Source organism: Mesoplodon bidens (genome assembly GCF_964165515.1).
Source record: "Mesoplodon bidens genome assembly, chromosome: 2".
In the NCBI taxonomy this organism is placed as follows: domain Eukaryota; kingdom Metazoa; phylum Chordata; class Mammalia; order Artiodactyla; family Ziphiidae; genus Mesoplodon; species Mesoplodon bidens.
Genome location: NC_138177.1, coordinates 180,236,762 through 180,257,043, shown reverse-complemented (window position 1 = coordinate 180,257,043; position 20,282 = coordinate 180,236,762). Strand labels below are relative to the sequence as shown.

The window sequence follows — 20,282 nt, the reverse complement described above, 5'->3', positions numbered from 1 at the left end:
AGGTGGACTCTCAACCACTGCGCCACCAGGGAAGCCCAAGAACTCTTAAATACTGTTCATGACAAGGCTGCTGGCTCTCTCATGCCCATGGAATTTACCAGGGGGGTGGGAGGGCTTAAGGACCTTTCTTGGAATCAAATACAGAATCTCGAATGCTTCTAGAATTAGGGGCAAAGATTTAAGCTCTGCTTTTGCCATTGATGACACTCACAGTGAGGGTCTCCCTGGGACCACGCGGTCTCACACTGACGGGCTTGACATTAATCTCAGCCATTTCAGAGTTTTACAGGAATTTAATTTGGGCTACATTTCGCATATAACTGGATTCCAAGGTAAAAGAACAGAGCAGTTAGCTTGTGTTCATTTAGGAAGCAGAGTTCAGGAACATCAGTCTATGGTCTACATTGGGCCTGATGTCTTGGCCATGCCATCTGGCATTTGACTCTTCGAAAGGCCAAAAGGACGTTCTGGAAAGGACGATTTCAAGGCAAGAGAGGGTGAGAGCGGGAGTGAGTCCTGATCTCTGAAGCACTCTCTGCTCTCTCCATGGCCACCCCAGACCCTGAGACCCATCACCCCCACCCAACTCCAGCCCCGAGACCTTCGTTACCTAAGTCCCCAAACACTTGGTCAATGTCTGATCTTCTTAACCACATTAGGAAACAAAAATCATCACAGCAATCATTACCTGGTTTTAGGATAATGATTTCTGCTTTAGGCCCAGGTTTTAAACTCTGATGGGGTCTATGAGTTTCAGGGAGTTGAACATTCACCTTCCCTTACCTGCCTAATTTATTCACCAAGGGGCCGACCATGAGGGAGCCGAGGAAGCCTCCGAAGGGAAACATGGACACAGAAACCGACCACAGCAAGGTCAAGGAAAATTCGCTTATGTATTCACTGATTCTGTCATAGTAGGTCTCGTTATAAAATGCTTTCATGAGCTGGAGAGCAAAGCAAAACAGAACACCAAAATAATTTGAGCTGGTTTTGCAGAAAGAACAGTGTACGTTGTTGGGCCACCCAATGGGATGATCTGGGCACATGAACATCAACCCGATTAAGTGGAGGAGAGTGAGTGAAGATTAACAGCAATTAGCAGGGGGCACCCACGCCGGGGTAGGCGGCTGGGAGGCCTCCGATGGGCAAGCTGCCAGGGATGTTTCTTTTTTTTTTCTTTAAAGAATTTGGTTGGTTCTCTTTATTATTTATTTATTTATTTGGCCACGCCCCGCAGCATGTGGGATCTTAGTTTCCCGACAAGGGATCGAACCTGTGCCCCCTGCAGTGGACGCTTGGAGTCTTAACCACTGGACCGCCAGGGGAGTCCCTGCCCAGGATGTTTCTAACCCCAGAAAGGAATGACTCCAGGCTTCCAATCATGGAATCAATGTTGGATGATCCTGGCCCCTCCAGACTCTGCTATGGATTACAAGGCTGCAGAAGATCAGAGTGCCCCCAAACGTACCCCCCACCCCTGGAGGCCAGCCCACCATGTGTCCAGCCAGGCCTGGCTCTCCACGAGAACCTGGTGTGTCCCCATGACCCTGTGCCTGCAAGTCCCTTGGGCTTGTGCTGTTTATTTCATGGGTTTCCCCCACCCTTCACTTGAGGTCCCACTGTGTGCCCTCAGCGTCTGTACAGTCCCACCCTAGTGGCCACCCGGGCACGGACTGCTCCAAACCCCCCTCCCTGTTCCCGGGGGGCTGCATCTCGCCCACCATAGCGACCTACCTTGGCAGGGGAGTTAATAGCAGCCACGTTGTACCCATACTGGAAGGATGACCCAAAGGCAGCAATCAGCGTCGCCAAAGCAAGCACTGGTGTCAGCCTCTGCAGGAGGAGAGATCACGGCTTTAGGTAAGGAAGCAACCCGGGGTTCCAGGGAGCTCCTGATTTACTCAGAGTCTTGCAGAAAGATGGATGTAATGGGATCTGAAGATCCGTGGTCTTTCAACCACTCCATGTCTGGAAACCTACCCTCCATGCACCTTGGGTGGAGTAGGTTTCGTTAACCGTAGCACTTAAGCCTGGGTAATCCTTTGTTGGGGGAGGCTGTCCTGTGTGCACCGTAGAGACACCTCTCACCCCATCTGTGACAACCTAAATGTCTCCAGACATTGCTAAATGTCCCTGGGGGCAGGTGGGGAATCGCCCCTGGGTGAGAATCACTGGGTCTCAACAAAACCGAAGGGTCACCCCCTCCAACCCTCCACCTAATGTCTGAGCTGCTTCTGTGACATTCCTGCCGCGGGACTGCCTCTGCTGATTGCAGCAAATGCACTCAGGCACTGCCTCAAACACAAACCCCCCAAAAAATCAGAGAGAAAATGTGAAAATTTTTAATTATTTAGGGCCACTGACTAACTTCCTTTAGCCTCTGGACTGCTGCTCTAAGAGGCAGAAGGCACGGTGAAAGAAATATTTAAATATAGATTTCTGGGGACTCTTACACACATTCTGTGACGATATGCCCCTTGACACCTGGGTAACTGAACACTGATTTAAGACCATCTTTAATGACACGTGGGAATTCATTAGTAAAAGAATGAAAATTGGGAGAAAAATAAAAGTGGAAAGAGCTTTGCTCTTAGAATCTATGGATCTCAGTTTGAATTTGCTCACAGCCACTTTCTGGCTTAATTTCTGTGATCTTCAGTTTCCTCATCTTTAGGGTTAGGATAATAACACCTCTCGGAGTTATTGCAAGGATTAATTATGGAAGCGTCTAGCTGTGGAGGTGAATCCACTGACTGGAGTGGGCCTGGGCTCTCTGAACCCACCATTGACACCCTTCATCCTGTACTACAACCGAGGTCCCCATCACATGAGACTCAGCCCCTCTGGTGGCGAGCTGAGGTCCTCATGTCTCCCCTGGGCAGCATCCCTCCAATCTAAGGGGGAACCTCTTGAGAGAGGCAAGTAGGAGCAGGACAGGCAGAGAAACAGTGGGCACCTGGGCCTTGCCTCATGCCGGGGGGGACCGCTGAGCTAGTGACCCCCTCCCCGACCCCACAGAGCAGGTGCTGGACCCGCAGGAGTCCTGGTCAAGAGCAAAACCGCAAGTGAAACTTTGCCCGTCTCCTCTTCCACTAAATAACTAACAAATGCTTAATTCACAGGAAGTTTCTGGTAAAGATGATAAGAGCCACAGACAAGGCAGCCTATCAAGGAGCAGCGGGCTCTGGTTTCCAGTCTCTCCTCAGGCCCCACCACCCCCGCGGGCCAGGGGGGCAGCAGGTGACGGAAGTGGGGGGAGCAGGGGATGGTGCCCAGGAGGGGAGGCGGGTTCCAGGGCTGTTGCTACACCGTGTTTTCTAAAGTCAGGGGGTACGCAAGTAGGCATACCCACCCCACCCCCAAAACCCCACCCAGGAGGTAGCATAGGGCCAACCATGTCACACTTCACCTCCTGAAGCGCTCTGGGTGTTCATTCATTCATTCACACATTGAGCACCCACTGTGAGCCAGCCAAGGTTCTAGGTTCTAGCTACTAGGGATATAGTGGAGAAGAAAACAAAGATCCCTGCCCTGTAGCTGTCCTATTGCTTGATTCGGTGGAAGGAAAGAAGGAAGGAGGAGAGAGAGGGAGGGAGGGAGGGAGGAAGGAAAAAAAGGTTGATTAAGGGCTTCCCTGGCGGCACAGTGGTTGAGAGTCCACCTGCCAATGCAGGGGACGCGGGTTCGTGCCCTGGTCCGGGAAGATCCCACATGCCGCGGAGCAGCTGGGCCCATGAGCCATGGCTGCTGAGCCTGCGCGTCCGGAGCCTGTGCTCCGCAACGGGAGAGGCCACAACAGTGAGAGGCCCGCGTACCGCAAAAAAAAAAAAAAAAAAAAGTTGATTAAAATTTCTCCGCTTCTAATTCCCTTCCCAGTAAATGCTATAAATGCACCAGGCTTCATTCATACTGCAGGTGGAACTCCAACATTCTGCTTTGATGGGTCCTAAGGTTTGAAGTCCTTAGCAAAGCTCAGTGGGGGAGCTGGCTGGTGCCCCGGGGCTCATGCCCCAGACTGGGGGCATCCTGCCAGGTACGTGGATAGACAGCTCTCTGACTGCTTTTATGGGATCCTAGCAAAAATTATCAGAGACCTCACGCTGTAGAGTGTCTAAGCCTAGAGCACAGAATTCAACTTCTATTCCTTGGCTTTCTCCTTGAATTTGAGCCATAGGTACATTCTAAGGACCCGTAGGAATTAGGGCTCACACTTTGTGGAAATAGCAAAGACATTCTGGGTAAGTTCTCAAGTTCTCACCAACCTTGCTGGTCCAAATGCCTTCATTCTGATGAAACAAAATTATTTTTAAGGCAGGAAAAGAAAAATTTAACATAAAATTTCCTCTGCCATTTGAGCCACTATCCCCTCCCCTTTAGTGTGCATTAAGCATATGCATTACACATTAACTAGATCCCCTTAGAAGACACAGGAATGCCTACTCACAAAAAAAAGAAAAGAAAAACAACAACAACAACAAACAACATCCTCCTGGCACCAGCAAGCTAAATCCTTAGGAGATGACATTCCTTTCCCAATCCTGTAAGGGGTCACAATAACTCACTACTCACCTTGTTAGACTATGTAAACTGTCAATATGTTACTTTGATGTATAACACTTCGTCTCAAAAATTATATAACTGTGCTCTGACTTCTAACAGGAAGAACAGTCCTCAGAGCTTTCTGAAAGACTGTCTGCCACGTTATAATCCTCAGGTTGGCTCGAATAAAAATTTCATTTCTTTCTTAGATTGACTGTTGATTAATTTTTTTCATGGATGATGCAATAAACATTGCATTGCATATTTACTGACAGCTGTCTATGATCTGTGTACCATGCTATAGTCCAGTGAGCAAAACAGCTGCCCTCAAGAAGACTGTGGTTCAATGGGAAAGACAGACATTTTTTTAAAACTTCATAATAATTTAATAATGAAACTAGAACTGGAGTAAGTTTTATGAAGAAAATCCACAGAAGTGGTTAAAGACGGGAGTCAGGAAAGTGACTGAGAGAGGATGGGGGCCTGGGTAGGGGAGTGGCTGAGGCAGGGGAGCAAGAGGTACCAGCTTTGAGGACTATTTAGGAAGTAAAATCAAGGGATTTGGTACCCCTTGAGAAAAATGGAAATCAAAACCACAACGTGGTACCACTTCTCACTCATTAGGATGGTTAAAACCAACAAGACAGGTAAATGTGTTTATGAGGATGCTGAGAAAATTGGAACCCTCTCACATTGCTTATGGGATTGTAAAATGGTGCAGCCACTTTGGAAAACAGTCTGGCCGTTCCTCAAAAAGTTAAACACAGAGTAAACATATGACCCAGCAATTCCACTCCTAGGTATATACCCAAGAGAATGAAAACACATATACATGCAAACTTGATCACAAATATTCATAGCAGCCTTTTCATCATAACCCAAAAGTGGAAACAACCCAAATGTCTATGAGCTGATGAACTGATAAGCAAAATGTGGGATATTCATGCAATGGAATATTATTTGGTCATGAAAAGGAATGAAGCACTGATACTCGCTACGAAGTGGATGAACCTTGAAAACAAGCTACGTGAAAGAAGCCAGTCACAGAAGACCACCTGGTTCCATCTATGTGAAATGTCCAGACTAGGCAGATTCACAGAGACAGAGATAAATCAGTGATTGCCCAGGGCTGGGGGAGAAGAGGAAGAGATGGGGGGAAATGCGGAGTGACTGTCAGTGGGTAGGGGGTTTCTTTTAGGGGTGATGAAAGTGTTCTGAAATGGATTGTGGTGATGCATATACAACTCTGTGAATATATATGGAATTATATACTTTAAAGGGGTGAATTGTATGGTCTGGGAGTTATATTCTCAATAAAGTTACTATATAAAAAAGGCATGTAAGAGAAATTCAGGGCTTAAGCTTTCTTTTCCTTTTCTCTTTCTTTCTCTTTTCCTTTTCTTTTCTTTCCAAGAGGGGAAAAAAGAGAATTTGGTACTGGGCTGGATCAGGGCATGAGGGAGAGGAAGAGGCTGAAGAGGATGTCCAGGTCTCCGAGCATCTTATTGAAAATGACAAATGGCTCAGTGGCCTCAAGACACGAGAGGGGACCCTCCTCAGAGGCCAAGGGAAGCCGGGACTATGAGCTGTGCTTTTGAGAAAAACTAGGAACCAAATCCCTCACGCCCACGGTAAACTGGCTTCCTGTTTTTCAAAATGCTGAGAACATTCTGAGACTTCAGTGAAACAACCACCTTCAGGGCTAGCCCTCTGAAAGGGTGTGATTCAAGCTCTCTGGGAAGAAAGCCCCACCCAAACCATTTCTCTCTTAGGAATTTGTCTCCAATTTCTCTTTCTACCACCAGAGAGACACTCTCAGTCTCAGACTTTTCTTTGTCAGGCGTCTCCAGTCAGAATGCAAATATGCCTGGAAAAGGGAGTCCCTATGAATTATTAACACCGTAAGTCACTTTATCACACTATGGAATGAACCCAAAGTTTCACAAACATTCCTTGAGGTCCGAGTGACGAGGGGAGAGAGGGGAGACAAACGTCATAACATTTTAGAGCTGGAGGTGCCCGGTGTTGTCGCTGCGGGGGGTTTACAGCGTGGCCATTGCAGCCCAAGAGCGAGGGGTTGAAACTGCCTCTCCTGCTGCTGGCTGTGTGGCCTAGGGCTAGCTATTAACTTCTCTCTGTCTTGGCTACTTCATCTGTACAATGGGGACAATGATACTGCCTTCCTCGCAAGACTGATATGGGGAATAAATGAGTTCATATATGTGAAACAGGCCCCCAGCTGGCCCGTGGTGGTACACACTCCAAGCATTACACATTATATCACGGTTTGCTATCAATATTAATTATTAACAATGAGGACCCAGAGGGGAAGTTAGTAGCTCAACGACACTCAACTAGTTGGTGGTGGAGACACTCCACTAAAAATTCTGTTTTCACTTCCCAAAGCATTTTGGCATTTGTTTCTAATCATCTTATTTGTTTCTTTCAGGCCAAAAGTCCTTTTTCCTGGCGGAAAGTCCCTGATGCACACCAGATTCATGTCTTTTCTCTCTCTCTCTCTTTTTTTTTTTTTTTTTTTTTGGTGGTACGTGGCCCTCTCACTGCTGTGGCCTCTCCCGTTGCGGAGCACAGGCTCCGGACGTGCAGGCTCAGCAGCCATGGCTCACGGGCCCAGCCGCTCCGCGGCATGTGGGATCCTCCCGGACCGGGGCACGAACCCGTGTCCCCTGCATCGGCAGGCAGACTCCCAACCACTGCGCCACCAGGGAAGCCCTCATGTCTTTTCTGAGGAACCCAAAGGCCAGTGATGCCGTGGTCACACAGCCACCAGGGGACAGACAACCAGGCCCTCCCCACCAGGCCTGAGCGGCCCCTGGCAGCCCAGCCTCTGTGGCCTGAGCTGGCCCCCCACTTCCACTCAGCTCCTAAATCCCTCCTTGGCTTCACTTTGTGATTTGAAGGTTCTCACAGTCACCACTGGCATAGTTCTGTTTTGATGTCTCCTGGGACACCTAGCGCATATGCACCCAAAGGGCCAGGTCTGCCCTCAGGCACCTGGGAAGGGGCAGCCTGCATCCCCCTGGATGGATCCCTGGAGGAGGCCCCCTTCCTTGGGGGACTGCAGGAGCAGGCTGTGATCAGCCCATATCTTTTGCATGTGACCGTTTAATCATCTCCTTTCAAAATGTATCGTTCGTTTTCAGGGACCACCACGCAGGGTGTTTCTGTTCTTTTGCAGCCCCACCTGGGGGCACAGCTGGGAGGTGCACTTCTTTTGAAGAGACGGCACAGACCAGACCAGGGCCCCCCTGACCCCCAAATCCCTGAGTTCTTATTACCTCACAGCTCCTTTTCTATAAAATAGAGGCGATAACATTTGACCTAACACGTTCTTGTTGTCATGAAGTCGACAAGACAGTCCCTGTGAAGTGACGCAGTAATCTCTAAAGCAGGCAATCTTGTGGGCGAGAGTGCTACTGGCATCTAGTGAACAGACACCAGGGATGCTGCTCAACATCCTACAACACCCAGGCCAGCCCCCCATGGCAAAGAACTATCCGGCCCCAATGTCAGTAGCGCTCTGCTCTGAAGGATGATCACAAAACAATAACACTTACGGGGGATCCACTCTGTGCCAGGTAATTTACACACAGATCTCATTTACTTGTTCCAGCATCCCTCTGAGGTGGTATGGTTATTATTCCCATTTTATAGGTGAGAAAACCAAGGCACAGAGCAGTTAAATAACTTGCCTAAGTTCCCACAGCTTGAATAGGATGGAGCAGGAATGAATCCCAGGTACTTCTACCTCTCAGACCTGTCCTTAATCTGTGAGCTACAGAGCATGGACCCAAGGCTCTCCTGTCCACGACTGAATAAATAATAATTTGCACAAATAAGTACCTCCCCCATCAATATAAACAGATGCTGTTTTGATGAATAAAATGCAAATTTCTTAAAAGTGTTAATAAATTTATGTTACCTTTCTGTCCTTATGCATTTTCCTCAATCAAAAGACTCTAGCACTTCCCTGGTGGTGCAGTGGTTAAGAATCCGCCTGCCAATGCAGGGGACGCGGGTTCGTGCCCTGGTCCGGGAAGATCCCACATGCCGCAGAGCTACTAAGCCCGTGTGCCACAACTACTGAGCCTGCATGCTGCAACTACTGAAGCCCACGTGCCTAGAGCCCGTGCTCTGCAACAAGAGAAGCCACCGCAATGAGAAGCCCGCGCACCACAACGAAGAGTAGCCCCCGCTCGCCGCAACTAGAGAAAGCCCGTGCACAGCAACGAAGACCCAATGCAGCAAGAAAAAAAAAAATTAAAAATTTTATTAAAAAAAAAAAAGGACCCTAAAAGTACAACGGCAATTATATGGAGGGCAAGGGTGGGTGGGAAGAGGTTCAGAAAAATCTTTCATCTCTAAAAGAAAAGGATTCTGATTATCTAAAAGGGAGGAAACCTCTGCTGCAGATCTGAGTTCAATTCAAATCCCGCAACATCTTTTCTACCTTCTCTTCGTGCTGGCTTAGCTCTTCACCTGCTGAAAAGGTTAGTGAAAATGCCCTGAAGCGAAAATCAAACAAAGCAAAAAACTCTCACAGGCCATGTGTAAGGATTTTGTTGCTGGTTTCCGAAGCCCTTCCCCTCAAGTTCTTACGGTGAGGGAAGTTGTGACAAACTCATCCTTTGAGTCTCATCATTTCGGTTCCAGCCCAAAGAACCTCTGAATCTCAATGTGTCTAAATGTCTCCTCTCTCTAGTCCCTGTAAAAGTCCAGCTGCTGGGTGAGCTCTGAGGGGCAGGTGCCCCAGTGGTCCTCGCCGTGCACAGAGCTCCGAAGAGCATCCCCAGCAATGCCGAACAGGCCCTGCCGTGGGGCTGCTGCTTGCTGTCTCGACAGCAAACTTACCCCTTCCCTCCTGACTGCATCCTGTTGCTCCATCTTTTCTCTGGAAGCGCAGGGTTCTGCTTACTTCCTTTCAGCCAAAATAACAAATGCACTGAATGGCGAGAGAAGACATTCTGGCTGTACTTTGGCCAAGCCAGGTAACAGCCAATAGCATTTTTATAGGCGGGCTAAGGCAGAATAACCCTTTCGGGAACCCAGAGGTTTGTCTTGTTTTCGCTTCTTCTTTTAAGGGAGATGTCTGGGGTCTAGCTCAGCAAGTAGGCACCCCCCAGGGACTGCAGGCACAGTGCCTTCCAGATTGGGACAGTCTGCGGTATTTCCTTACTGCGAAAGTCAGGCTCGTGGTGAGTGACTGGAAGGGTTATTTCCGTCACAAGCACATGGAAAGCAGCAGGTGCCGGTGACCCTACAACACACCAGGTAACACGGGGGCCGGAGATGGGGTCATTAGAGGCTTCTCAGGAGTGGTCCCTGCCAGGAAGCCTGCAGCCAAATCTCTCCACTAGGAAGTCGGCTTTTGTCCAAAGTACCACGGAACACTTTTCTCAGAAAGTTTCTTATTTTCCTTTTTAAGGAACTCAGAGTCGCCTAGAGATGAGATTTTCTGTGTAATCATCACTATTGCAAAAGCAGTAACTATTTCAAGTCCCTTTATCTGCAGGGCAGGGAAAGTGAGTCACAGATGCTTGTCTGGGTCCTCCATGCGTGGCCAGGCCCCTGTCGGCCCCCTGTGCTCAGCGCGTGTTCGGCTGCCATGTGGCCACCACACCAGGTCAAGTGGCCAAAATCCAGGGCAGGCTCTCAAAGCCGATGGGCTTTCATCGTTACAGGGCATGTTCCCTGTTTTATTTGTTGTGGCACAAATCCAGTTAATGTAGTCACATCTTCCCCTGTTCACCTTCAAATGACAGTTAACTGGGGGTCCACTGTGTGTCGGGCAGTGGTCTTGGCATGAGTGGCAAACTCGGGAATTGTCATCAGGTGCCTCTGTGTGGGAGGCTGAGAGGAAGGTGACAGCGTGTGTGTGTGTGTGTGTGTGTGTGTGTGTGCGCGTGTTGGTCCCTGCTTCCCCATTCACGTGGGGGGTTTGGGGGGATAGGGAGGTGCTGGGAGCAGTGGGGGCCGGACTGACCATTTCCTTTCTCTAACTTCATTTCCTGTCCTTTTAATCCTGGGTCACAGCCCTAATACCATGATTTCCCGCTGAGGTTTGGCAAGACCAGAGGTTCCCAATTATTTCAGAGTTTTGAAAAATTCTCCAAAGAAAATGCACTTTAGTTGCGGGGCGGTGGGTGGGGGAGGGGTGGGGGGGTGAAGGGGAGGGGACAGGCTGGGAAAGCAAAAAGAGCTGTCAGAAGTTTGCCACCATGGGTCATTGCCAGGCCCAGAGGAAATCAAGAGAACCACTTCTAGGCCCAGAGCGTCCACTTCGCTCCCTGGGGAGCGGAAAGCTGAGAGATGGGGTGGTGTCGGGCAATGCAGAGCCCCCCCCACCTCGACCTCCCACCTGGAGTGGAGGTGGTGGGAGGAGCCGGCGGCCCGGCCTGGGCGGGAGGGGCCTCTCCTGGTGGGGAGAGGGGGAAGGGAGGGGGGAGCCGCAGTACCTGGCTCGGCGGCCCCGGGGCAGCGCAGGTACAGCCTCGGCGTCACCAGCGCCTCAGCGGCGGGAGCGCAGCGCAAGTGGAGAGAACGCGGCGGGGAGGCCGCCCGGATGCTGGGCTGTGGGGCGCTGTCCCCTCGCCCCTGCCCCGGGTTCCCCTCAGCCCTGCCCGCGGCCTCCTCAGCCCGGGACCCTCGAGCCCCGCGGCGGCCAGGAGACACCGAGGGAGGGCACCTGGGGGCCCCGGAGGGCCGGGAACGGTCGGGAGTGGGCCCAGAGCTCGGGGACTGTCCCCGCCCAGGTCCTCTGTGTCCCTTGCCCGGTCCTTCCAGGCCCCGGGACCCGGGCACAGCAGCCTCGGGGTCTCAGGCCGCCTTTAGGCCCTTGGGGGAAGGGGGTCCTCTGGGCGCCCAGGGATCTGGGGGCTCAGAATAGGGAGTGGCCCACCGGTCCGAGGCAGGGACTGTCCCTGCTGGGGTCTTGCAGGACCCTAGCGTCAGGGCGACCTGAGGTGTGTGGGCCAGGCTCGCCCACTGCAAGTGTCTTTTTGGTTTGGGGAACTTTCCACGTTTATTTATTACCCGCGGGAGCTGAAAACGGGGGCAGGGAGGAAGAGAGTGTCCCATCTCTGGCCCTCGCCCTCCCCACCCTGCCCTTGTCTCTGTCCTGCCTGCGCTAGGAAGGGGACCTGCCAGTTGAAACCTATTTTTGCCTTGGGGTTTAAAATGACAATAATAAACAACACTGATTAACCCAAGGATATTTTGGCTAATTGCACATAGCAGGCCAAGGTGTGTCACAGGAACACGTACTAATGTTTCCAAGAAACGGACCTGTGCTTGAAACTACTTCTGTTGAGAGACAAAGAATCACTTTTAAAGTAATAGGAAAGTGACCAGACCCGGGTTCTGCCAGGGCCTTCCTGACTTTCTCTTTCCCACCTTCCATACAGTTTGGTTCATTACAGGGAAATTATATTAGGATTTTATCATTGAGGGAGAAAAGGACCCAAAGCGAATTTTCCTCTTTCTTAGAGGGCTGTGTGTTAGGTCCACTCTAACCTGTCACAATGGGGAAAGTACTTGCTAAGAATCCTTGCTTGTCAAGGATTCTGACATGAAGATTTGGGTCCCAGATCTCAATTCCCAAATCATTATTATTAACATATATTATTACTATTAAACATTATTATTAACATAAAATATAAATATGTTAGCATAGGATTTTAGAAGACTTATCAGAATCTGAAAACAGTGGTTATTCTGGAATGTGAGATTAGGAATGATTTCAATCCTAGCATATATTTACATTTATATGTACTGAGTCTACTACTGTCCTAGAGGGGGGATACAACAGGGTGCAAAAAAAAAAAAAAAAAAAGCCTTGTCCTCAAGCAGTTTAGACTCCAGTTAAGCAGAATTTAGTCAGATAAATACACTGATGAATTTATAACTATAAAAGGACTCTAAAGAAGGGGGTTGGGGGGCTGGTCAGGGAAGGCTTCCCTAAAAAAGTGAGCTTGAGCTGAGATGGGAAGGAAGCATGAATAGAGCTTACCTAAGCAGAGGGGGGTGGGGTGGGGATGGGGTGGTGGAGAGAGCCTTCCAGGTAGGGAATAGTATGTGCCAAGGCCCTGTGGTACGAGAGAAATTGCAATCCGTGTAGCTGAAGAGCACAAAGTGGAAAGGAAGGCTGGATGGAGAAGGAGGCTGGGGAGGTAGGCAGGGCCAGACTATATTTAGCACTTATAGACCATGTGAAGGAGCTTCATTTTTGTTCTAGGAGCAGAAAGAAGGCATTAGAGGGTGGAGGGTGACCAGATTTGTGTTTTGAAAAGTTTACTGTGGCTGCCTAGAGGAGAACTGATGAGGGGACAAGAGACCAGTGGATTTGGGGAAGAGGAGAGGGAGCTGTTCTTTGCTGCAGAGCAAGTGAAATATGCCAGTGACTTGGACCTGCGTGGTGGCAGAGATTAGAGAAGCAAATGCATCTGAGAGATATTTAGGTTGTAAAACTGACAAAACTAGGTGATTGACACCAAGGGGAATTAAGAGGATTTTTGTATTACTTTTAAAATAAAACAAAAAATAAAAATGGTCTATCTGAAAATGAAGCTTTTCAGAATTAGAAAAAAAAGTTTGTATAGGAAAATTTAACCAGGATGTAAGCTGTTGAATTAGCATCACAAAGCAGGTCGGCAAATCCCCGGGCTGTTCTTGAAACCAAGCAGGACCCTGTGGTGCTCTTGGGCACGGAAGCCTTTCTGTGTCCCCCTTTTCTTGTTTGTAGGGAACAGACTCCAGCCTCCATGACCGTCCCTCAGTTCCAAAGGGCAGATTTGAACAGTTGACAATCAGGGACCGGAGGGAATGCAGAGACAAGGGAGGAACAGCCAAGAAACAATAGTGCGGCCTTGGGGCAGGGTCCTGGTTCGCCTCGAGGGATACACATGACAATATCTTTAAGCTCTTTATGGAACTAAAACCCCCAACAAATGGAAGATGTCAGCATTCTTCAGTCCAGAGAAGCTTTTCAAGAAGACCACATGAGGCCAGATTAAAGGAACCACAGAAGCTCATCAGATTACCTGAGGCCAGATTAAAGGAGTACAGGCCTGCACACACCCTAATCTTATCAGCACCCCCATCCTTGAACTATAGCTATAAAACTCCTCACCAAATCCTTCCGGGTTGGGACATATAGTTTGTGAGGGGCACGAGCCCACTGTGTCCCCCTTTGCCTGGCAAAGCAATAAAGCCATTCTTTTCTACTTCATCCAAAACTCTGTCTCCGAGATTTGGCACTGGCGCACACATGCTGAGTTTTCGGCATCATTCTGAGACCAGACGATACCAGGACTTTAAGTCACTCTTGGTCTCATCTCTACTAGGAATGTTCTGGAATTTTAAAGTTTTGTCGTGGGCCTCTATTGTACAGACTGCTGTGGCTCCCCCAACCCATCCCCAAATCCATTTGCCCAGTCCTTCTAGTACTAGAATTTGGGGCAGGACCTGAGGCTGCCCAAAGGAAAGACTAGGTTTCCCATCACCCTTGCGGTTGGCAGGGACATATGACAAGTTCTCTCTAAAGCAACACATGCGAAGGTGTCATGTACTGGCTTGTGAGAACCTTTCTCTCTTCTTTGTTCCTTTTGCCACCCTGCTGCCTGGAATACGGGTGCCACCAGCTTGGACCACAAGGTTGAGGCCACACAGGACAGAGCAAGAAGATGGAGGGAGCTTGGGTCCCTTCCCCTTTGAAGTGCTGCTCCAGCCCAGACCACTGCCTGGACTTTCCATGAAGGAAAAACACTCCTCTTTTTCATTTTCTGTCACTTGCGGCCAAACCCACTTCTTACCGATATAACCATCAAACATTTGCCTGAAAGTCTGTTAGGACAGAAAACGGGAAGAGACTCTTACTCTTGAAGAAGCTGTGAAGACATGTCTCTGTCTCTCTCTCTCTCTCTCTCTCTCTCTGTCTATATACATATATATATGTCTCTCTCTATATATGTATTTGTTTGTTTTGACTACAGCCTAAACCAAGTTTTAAAATGTGATGACATGGCTCTCAACTGGAAGCAAATGGCCTAAGAACACTCATTTTAAAGGAGAAAGTGAGAACCCCCTAGCTGCTGGGTGCAAATGTCAGTGGAGATTTACCCAGGCTGCTGTTTTCATTAGGGCTGTATTTGGTTTTGTTGTGTTCAGATTTTAAAATTGTGTGGTGGTCTGCCCCAACCCTATTTCCCCCCTTAAATCCTGTTATTTATTTATGTGCCGTATGACAGAAAGTGGGGTCCTTTAGGAACATGTGCATCGCATTATACCAGAAGTGCCTGCACGTGCCTCGGAGGGCACAAAACGAGGCTGCTACCAAGGTGCAGAGTGTGTGTGGATTGCTTGATTGGAGGGAGGGGTAGGAAGGCAGGAGACAGCTCTGGGTCATCCCCATTCCAGGTGTAGATAAGAAGTAATTAGCAGGTCCCCGCATGCATCCAGCTATCTACACAGGCAGTGCTCCTGTTGCAGGGGGCCTGGTAGGATGACACAAGACTTCCCAAGCCCAGTGCCCAGTGGGGCCAGCTACACCTCACCCAGGCCTGCCTGGCTTCTGGCCATCAGAACCCAACTCTTCAACGTGGGTAGAAGGAAGAGGGAGAAAACATGCCTGATCCAAACTGTCTTACTCCACAGTCCAAGATTTTATCAGATGCCCCCAAGGCAGAAAGGCTGTGGATCATGTTGACACACCTGGTGAGTAAACTTCAGAGATGATACAAGTTTTCTTTCCAAGAATAGAATTTGACCTCACCTATCAGAGTGCCCATGCACTAAAGAGTGACCTTTGGGAATCATGGACAGAATGCATGAAAGCCAGGGGGTCACAAGGCTTCTCAGGGACCCGAGTGGCTTCGTTGGTTACACATTACCTTGGGTAGACCACTCTTTTTTTTTCAAACTGTGGTAAAAATCTTATAACAAAAATTTGCTTTTTTAGGTGTACAGTTCAGTAGTGCTAAGTATATTCACTGTTGTACAACCAGTCTCCAGAACTTTCTCATCTTGCTAAACTGAGGCTATATATTCATTAAACAATAATTCCCCCCAGCTCTGGCAACCTCTGTTTTACTTTTTGTTTCTATGAACCTGACTGCTTTAGTTGTTTCATATAAGTGGAATCGTCAAGTATTTGTCCTTTTGACTGTCTTATTTCACTTAGCATAATGTCATCCAGGCTCATCCATGTCATGAGCAAGGATGTGGAGAAACTGGAACCATTGTATGTTGCCAGTGGGAATGTAATGGTGCAACTGCTGTGGAAAGCAGTTTGGTGATTCCTTAAGAAGTTAAACAGAATTACCATATGATCAGCAATTCTACTCCTAGATATATTTTAATTCCAAAAGAATAAAAAAAGAAACTGGCACTCAAGCAAATATATGTATATGCATATTCATAACAACGCTATTCACAATAGCCAAAAGGTGGAAACAGCCCACACGTCTACCAATGGATGACTGGATAAACATATTGTGATATATACGCACAACAGATTACACAGCTCTAAAAAGAAATTAAGTCCTGACACAAGCTACATGAACCTCGAAAATATTATGCTAGGTGAAAGAAGCCAGGCACAAAAAGGTCACATACTGTATGATTCTATTTATATGAGAAATCCAGAAAAGGTAAATCCATAGAGACTGAAAGCAAATTGGTGGTTGCCAGGGGCTGGGGGGAGAGGGGAATGGGGAGTGACTACTTAATGGGTGTGGGGTTTCCTTTGCAGGTGATGCAGATGTTTTGGAACTAGATAGAGTGGTGATTATGTAACACTGTGAAGGTACTAAAGGCCACCGAACTGTACACTTTAAAAAGATTAATTTTATGTGAATTTCTCCCTAGTAAAAGCAAGGGAATAAATGCTGGAATACTCTAGAATAGTACGCTACTTTGCCCATCTCTTTCTGACTCTGGGGTTAGTGACCTTACGTTAATAGTGTTAAAGGATAATTTTCAAGAAAAAAGGTGAAAATTATGATTTTTTTCCTTCCAGTTTATTGAGATGTAATTGACGGCACTGTTTGAATTTAAGGTGTACAGCATAATGGTTTGACTCTCGTACATCGTGAAATGATTTAGTGAACATCCATCATCTCCTATAGATACAAAATAAAAGAAAAAGAAAAAAAATATTTTCCTTGTGATAAGAATGCTTAGGATTTACTCTTTTTTTTTTTTTTTTTTTTTTGCGGTACGCAGGCCTCTCACTGCTGTGGCCTCTCCCGTTGCGGAGCACAAGCTCCGGACACGCAGGCTCAGCAGCCATGGCTCACAGGCCCAGCCGCTCCGCGGCATGTGGGATCTTCCCGGACCGGGGCACAAACCCGTGTCCCCTGCATCGGCAGGCGGACTCTCATCCACTGCGCCACCAGGGAAGCCCTAGGATTTACTCTCTTAACTTTCATATATAACAGGGTTTCCCAACCCCCAGTACCGGTACCAATCCAGGCCTGTTAGAAACCGGGCCGCACAGGAGGAGGTGAGCGGCGGGCGAGAGAGTGAAGCTTCACCTGCCGCTCCCCATCGCTCCCCATCGCTGGCATTACCGCCTGAACCATCCCCGCCTGCTCCCTGCCCCATCCGTGGAAAAATTGTCTTCCACCAAACCAGTCCCTGGTGCCACAAATTTTGGGGACCGCTGATATATAACGTACAGCGGTATTAATTATATTTATCATGTGGTACTTTACATCCCTAACACTTATTTATCTTATAACTGGAAGTTTGTACCTTTGGACCACCTTCCTCCAATTCCCTTCCCCCTGCCTCTGGCAGCTACTAATCTGACCTCTTTTTCTATGAGTTTGTTTGTTGTTTTTGGAGTATAATTGACCTACAGCACTATGTTAGTTCCTGGTGCACAACACAGTTATTCTATATTTCTGTCCCTTTCAAAGTGATCACCACGATAAGTCTAGTTACATGAAATAGGTCACCATACAAAGATACTACATAGTTATTGACTATATTCCCCACACTGTACATTTCATGCCTGTGACTCATTTATTTTGTAACTGGAAGTTTGTACTCTTACTCCCCCTCATCTATTTCTCTCCTCCTCCCTGCTCCCTCCCCTCTGGCAACTGCCTGTTTGTTCTCTGTAACTGTGACTCTGAATCTCTTTTGTTATGTTTGTTCATTAGTTTTGTCTTTTAGATTCCACATATAAGTGAAATCGTAGAGTATTTGTTGTTCTCTGTCTGACCTGTTTCACTTAGCATAATACCCTCTAGTTCCACTGGCAAGATTTCATTCTTTTTTATGGCTAAGTAGTATTCCATTGTGTGTGTGTGTGTGTGTGTGTGTGTGTGTGTGTGTGTGTGTGTGTACCACCTCTCCTTTTTGGCTGTGTCTCCCAGCTTGCGGAATCATAGTTCTCTGACCAGGAATTGAACCCCCGCCCTTGGCAGTGAAAGTGCAGAGTCTTAACCACTGGACCGCCAGGGAATTCCCACCACCTCTTCTTTATTCATATTTTGATGGACACAGGTTGCTTCCATATCTTGGCTATTGTAAACAATGCTGCAGTGAACATAGGGGTTCATATATCTTTTCAAATTAGTGTTTTCATTTTCTTTGGATAAATACCCAGGAGTGGAATTGCTGGATCGTATGGTAGTGCTATTTTTAATTTTTTAAGGAACCTCCATACCGTTTTCCATAGTGGCTGGGCCAGTTTATATTTCCACCAGCAGTGCGAGGGTCCCCTTTTCCCCACATCCTCATCAATACTTATTTTTTGTCTTTTTGATAACAGCCGCTCTGAAAGATGTGAGGTGATATCTCATCGTGGTTTTGATTTGCATTTCCCTGATGATTAGTAATGCTGAGTATCTTTTCATGTGCCTGTTGGCCACCTGTATGTCTTTGGAAAAATGTCTATTCACATCGTCTGCCCATTTTACAATTGGGTTGCTTGGGTTTTTTTGATGTTGAGTTGTGTGAGTTCCAGCATCAGTTACCTACAACTTGCAGAATTGTAAGCTCAAAGGTAGTACAAGGGGGCTTCCCTGGTGGCACAGTGGTTGGGAGTCCGCCTGCCGATGCGGGGAACACGGGTTCGTGCCCCGGTCCGGGAAGATCCCACATGCCGCGGAGCGGCTGGGCCCCTGAGCCATGGCCGCTGGGCCTGCGCGTCTGGAGCCTGTGCTCCGCAACGGGAGGCGCCACAGCAGGGAGAGGCCCGCGTACCGCAAAAAAAAAAAAAAAAAAGTAGTACAAGGGCAGAGCGCTGTGCCAGCGGGAAGTGTGCTGCAAACAATGCGCGACTTTCCCCTGAAGCGCACACTTTTCCCTACAGTCAGTTGACAAGAGCCTCAGTGGGAGCATCACCGATATCAGCACCGGCTGTAAATCAAGGCCCCCGCCGCCTCCAGTTGGTCGGTTGTTGAACGGTTACAGCATCCCACAGGATCTAGTGCTACGTGACGCCCCAGGACCAGAGAATACATTTTACGTGTCCAGCCTGGTGTCTTAAGGAACATATTACGAAAGCCAGAAGCCCAGTGGGTATTGCCGGGCCACGCAAGTTCTCCTTGAAGCCAAGCCCTGCAAGCATCCGCCCCCGCTTTTGAAGCCCCCGGAACCAGACTTCCTCTAGGTCTCCTAGGTCTGCAGCAGCCGCCTTACCTGGGAGCTTGTGAAAAATACAGGCTCACAGACTCTCAGACTCCACCCCAGGCCCGCTCAATCAGAACCTGCACTTTTTTTTTTTTTTTTTTTTTTTTGCGGTATGCGGACCTCTCACTGTTGTGGCCTCTCCCGTTGCGGAGCACAGGCTCCAGACGTGCAGGCTCAGCGGCCATGGCTCACGGGCCCAGCCGCTCCGCGGCATGTGGGATCTCCCCGGACCGGGGCACGAACCCGTGTCCCCTGCATCGGCAGGCGGACTCTCAACCACTGCGCCACCAGGGAAGCCCCAGAACCTGCATTTTAACAAGAACCCCGGGTGGTCCCGGCTCTCAAGAAAGTCAGAAGCACTGCTCTGCGCTTTTCCTGAACGTGGCATCGGCGACTCCCCGTGGACACCCAGCCCCGAGGTCTCCCGGATCTGTGCCCAGCCAGGGCGGACTCACCCCCAGGGCTGACACAGTGTCCCCAGTGCTCTCCTCGTCACTCATGTCACTCATCATGGCGCTGGCTGGTTAACTTCAGACAGCACCTGCCCTCCGACGCCCGAGGCTCCCCGTCTGCTTTTCCTCCTGGGGTGGTGGTGCCGAGACAGGGAAGAGACAAACGCTGTCTGCTGGTATTTGAGAGAAGATCTCCCAGATGCAACGGGTCCAGGCAAATCCAGCGATTCGCTGGGTGCCGGGGAGAAGAGAAGCTGCAGAAAATGTTAGCGAAAGGGAGAGCCTGCTCCCATCTCTGACTTAATGGTCATGGGAAATTCCCCAGATGCTTGTCAAATAGGGACTGCCGGACAAGAGTAGGTGTGAGATTGTTCCGTCTGGAGCTGGGCCTGGGGCACTGGAAACAGAGGGGAGGATCCAGCTGTGGGGGAGGGGCAGGAAGTAGTCGACCCTTCAGGGGGTCTTAGGTAACACAAGAAAAGCTAACGGAGAATAATGACAGCTGCGTCTTGTAGAGCTTTCCTCTGGCTCAGTCCTTGTACTAAGCACTGGGTCTCATGTTAGTTTCATTAATATCTCCTTTTTAGATGAAATCAAGACTAAGAGAGATCACAATTCTTTGCCCAGAGT

The 20,282-nt window shown here is 48.8% G+C and overlaps 1 protein-coding gene across 1 annotated transcript in view; it reads right to left on the bottom strand.

Moving 5' to 3' along the window:
- SLC2A5 (solute carrier family 2 member 5) overlaps positions 1 to 19,709 on the bottom strand; it is a gene marked incomplete at its 5' end in the record, with an annotated part of 34,829 nt that extends 15,120 nt beyond the window's left edge. The window contains 3 exons of the mRNA XM_081223750.1: positions 784 to 944; positions 1,735 to 1,833; positions 19,656 to 19,709. Coding sequence (XP_081079876.1) covers positions 784 to 944; positions 1,735 to 1,833; positions 19,656 to 19,709 — 314 coding nt within the window. The remainder of the gene's footprint in view (positions 1 to 783; positions 945 to 1,734; positions 1,834 to 19,655) is intronic.
- Between the last annotated feature and the right edge of the window lie 573 nt (positions 19,710 to 20,282).